Source organism: Cryptotermes secundus, unplaced genomic scaffold, assembly GCF_002891405.2.
Source record: "Cryptotermes secundus unplaced genomic scaffold, Csec_1.0 scaffold1087, whole genome shotgun sequence".
Lineage (NCBI taxonomy): Eukaryota > Metazoa > Arthropoda > Insecta > Blattodea > Kalotermitidae > Cryptotermes > Cryptotermes secundus.
The window spans coordinates 292,311-296,409 of NW_019738889.1; the positions used below are offsets into that span (position 1 = coordinate 292,311).

Sequence of the window (4,099 nt, forward strand, 5' to 3'; positions counted from 1 at the left end):
TGCTGACGTGACCTAATTGGATTACTTTCTTCTTAAGGTTCGACAGTGACAATGGAGGAAGAAAATTCGTCTTTAACGGTGGTAACTACGTATAATACTTCAAGTACTACAAATCTATTACACATTCCAACTTCCGTCCGGAGCACCAGCGTGCTTAATGAACAAATCAAATTTTGAAATGGTGAATTACGTGTCTTCACATACTGATCGCTGAATATAGAATGAACAAGAATGATAATTCGTAAGAACCTGTCAGTGAGCAACAGAGGCATATTTTAATACACTTTTCTCTGCCACAAAAAGCCTCGACGTAGCCGCAATCAGACTCAAGAATTTAACAATGGGCCTCCCGAATACGAAGAAGAACGTCCCTAACTCCTTCGTCAGACCGGAGTCCGGGAATCCACCAATATTATTAATTCCAACATCAAGGAGGAATCGGGCGGGATTATCGACAGTAGGGGAAGATGTGGCGGGGGGGGGGCGNCCCGCCCGCCACATCGTGTCTGACGGCGGTCGGAGTTGCTTCGTCAGTCGCCTCGTGACCACGACCCCGTTCAGCGGTAGCCCGCCGCGCCGCGACAACAAGGTTTTCCGACGCGGAAGCGGATATATATCATTTTTTCCTTTAAGGTCGATATTGGCATGTTCTCCGGCCGTACGACTCAGTCTAAGAACTATACTGGCCATTTGATTACACTGTTCGAGAGAACAAGGGAGGGCTTGGGGTAGAGTGCTGGGCCGTGTGCAGACACCTCAAATTGAAATCCATGAATACGAAACTCAGTACACATGTGTAGTATTCAATGGATTTGCTCATGTTATGTAGTGTTTTCGCAATGGGGCATTGTTAGAAAGTTACTGAATGACCCAGTTTCTGTGAACCAATGCGAACAGATAACAAGCATCAATAACAACTTGTGAACTATATCACGGCAATGAAACGTTATGTTTAGTTAATAGTTTCGTTAAGTCGAAGCCGCTGTAAATAGGAAGCAAGGATAATCAGATAAATAATGGTTCTGTGGTAATTACGTATTATAGACTTCAAAACCGCTTCACATCGGTAGCTGTTCAATTTAATTGAAATAGCAGTTACAAATTTCCATTTAAGTGTGTTAATGCTGTGATTCCACAAGAACATTTTCAAGTTCAAGAAAGCTTTAATACTGAACTGGATAAAGAAGGAAGAAATGTAATTCCAAAAATTGAATTTATTTATTTAAAAATTTTATAAACTGTATTTCTTGGTGTACATCCAAGAAATCTTCATAATCTATCACATCACATACTTCTCTCAGGCTGGTTATTTTATGAAAATTGTCAGAAGTTAATTCAGTTAATATAAATTCTCAACTAGACATCTATACATAAATACTATATCATTCAACACACGGAATGAATACCATGCTGACTTCGGATGAATATCTGATTAACACAAAATCTCATCCCTCATAGCAAGCAATAGTTTGCATAACTGTGACAAGCTTGAGTGAATATTTGTTATACATATAAAGTAGATTGCAAAAAGGAAATTAACGAATTGTATTTGGTTGTCTTACCTGAATAAGAGAAGCCCCAGGTAATAATAAGTTAGGACTCTGAACAGGACTTGTCGTGAATGTTAATAGTTGAGTACAGAATTCTGAAATTAAGCTGAAAATCTAATATTATCGGCTTTTTATCGTTTTTTATCAAACTGAAATATAAGATAAAAAATATACTAAATTGTAATCAGTTACAAATATATTGGTGTAAATTTTTCCAATATTGCGACGTGAGTGTAAAAAACAAAATATCTCATGTTTCATTTGCAAATGGAAAGGTCGTACAAATGTATTTAGAGTGTTCAGCAAGAAATAAATAGACTGTACAGTGAGAAACTCTGAAACATCGCCATGACGTACAGCCGGAACCCGTTTCATACGTGTACTGCAGTTGTGTGTTACCTTCTAGTCATCAGTCCAGTGTTACTAACTTTGTGTGATAACATTCAGTTTGATCCTGAATACAGAAACCAAGGCAACGCGGAATATGAACAGGAACAAAATAATGATCCAAGCTACAGTATCCGGGGATACTTCACCAACAATCATCTTAACAATGAGGTAATGCAATTCAGCAATCCAAGTAACAGTGGCGAAGAAGACAATGAAGTTGAAAAGCAAGGAGAGAAATTAATTTACAGCAACAATTCTTCATATCTGTCAATAAAACAAAACAAATCGACGTCAGAAAACGAGAGTGACGCAGATTATGAATATGACTACGATGAATCGCATAATATCTTCAACTGGTCGGAGCTGATTCCTACTGTTGTTATATATGGTGTAACTCTGGTGTTTGGTATAGCGGGCAACTCCCTCATCATCTTCACGATCTGTCGCTACCGACGCATGAAGAGTACAACAAACGTGTTCCTAGCCAGCCTCGCATCTGCTGACCTCCTGCTTATCATCATCTGCATACCAGTGAAGGTAGGGTGAAGAAGCACTTCTCTTTAGCTTTTCTTTTCACTCTGATCATTTCTGATTATGCGTGACTCCACGAACGTGACAAGAACTGAACTGTCACGTCAGAATCAAATACAAATCCACATAATTCCACCGTACAGTTAGGCACAAGCTTGTCACAAAATTATCTTATGAAATGTCTACATATAAGTGTATCTGATTTATTCTGTTATGATTATTAAATACTATTATAACTCCGATATATTTGTAAGATTTGAGGTTTTCACGGGGGTGACTATGAAGAATGCCGTCGTCTGGGCTGTGGCGCCGTGTAGATATAGTATAGACTGATGTTTCGGGGGAACGTATCGCCTCTACCTTCAGGATAGAAGAAAAAATAAAGAACAAATTCGCGAAAGAGGAACCAGCTCACGCTGAACCAGCGTCATCTGCTTCCTCGCTCGTGAATTTTTTCTTCTACCCTGAAGTTAGAGGCGATACGTTCCTCCGAAACATCGGTTTATACTATATCTACACGGTGCTACATCCCAGAAGACGGTATTCTTCCGACATGTTTCTTTCACAGATGACTATATTTAGTAGTGATATTAGATATTAAAATAACATTTGCAACTTCTATATAGGAATAAAAGATTTAAAATGTGGAATCATAATTTTTTACGAAAAGCCCAAAATAATATTATATTAAATTTCACTGATGTAAACAGTTAATAAATGCAACTTTCTTGATGAATGGTGTTTCGTATTATGGCTGCCTTATGCTCGTTCACAGAGTGTCTGTAAAAATAGCACAGAGACATAAATTTCTAAGTGGAAAACTTTTTAAAACTATGAAATACGTTAAATATAGGTTATCACCGTACTTGCAAAATACTTATCTAATCTATACTGCAAATTGCTGACAATAAATAATGCTTATATTTCTGATGATTAAAAAGAATACACCAAATCAGGATTTGATATCTCTGTATTTCATTTACAGAAACCATAAAACATGAGCAAGAAGGAGCAACACACTGCATAGTACGACGCACCAATTATCAAGAAAGTTGCACGTAATAACGGTTCATATGAATGAACTTTGATGTAGTGTTAGTTCTAACTTAAAAAAAAAAAGTTTCCTCAAAATGGTCAATATTGACAGTAACATATCAAAGCTTTAATAGTATTTAATCAGCATAAAGTCAAAAGTGGCATGTACTGTCTTCGCTCGCTTGGAAACCGGGATCGTGGGTTCGAATCCCACTCAGGGCATGGATGTTTAGTTTGTGTGTGTGCGTTTTTCTGTGTTTGTGTACAGGTAGAGGGCCTTGCGACGGGCTGATCACCCGCCCAAGGAGTCCTACCGAATGTGTAAGATCTAGAAAAACCGAAGTGAACGGAGAAGTTCATGGAGGTAGGCCTAGGCTCAGTGGGGCTGTAGTGCCAAGGAAATAAAAAGGGGGGGGGGCAAAAGTAAAGACATCCCTGCGCTTATTTGATTAAACAGCACACCTCTGTACTAGATGTAGGTGAGTGGTCAGCTTCACGCTTCGACCGCTTTACTCACGGGGAAAGAGCCCCCGATACCCATTAGAGAGGAGACTGGGCTGGCTGCAGAGCAGAGAATAATAAGCTTTCCATTC

The 4,099-nt window shown here is 38.8% G+C and overlaps 1 protein-coding gene across 1 annotated transcript; it reads left to right on the forward strand.

Annotated features, from left to right (window-relative positions):
• Positions 1 to 531: 531 nt before the first annotated feature.
• Positions 532 to 3,712, forward strand: LOC111871301. Its single transcript, XM_023864305.2, has 2 exons — positions 532 to 2,477; positions 3,457 to 3,712. The coding sequence occupies exons 1-2, from the start codon at positions 1,899 to 1,901 to the stop codon at positions 3,463 to 3,465; spliced, it is 588 nt and encodes a 195-aa protein (XP_023720073.1). The 5' UTR covers positions 532 to 1,898; the 3' UTR covers positions 3,466 to 3,712.
• Positions 3,713 to 4,099: the final 387 nt, after the last annotated feature.

Excerpts from the sequence above, each read along its gene's own strand:
- LOC111871301 (XM_023864305.2), top strand. The coding sequence starts at position 1,899 with ATGACGTACAGCCGGAACCCGTTTCATACGTGTACTGCAGTTGTGTGT.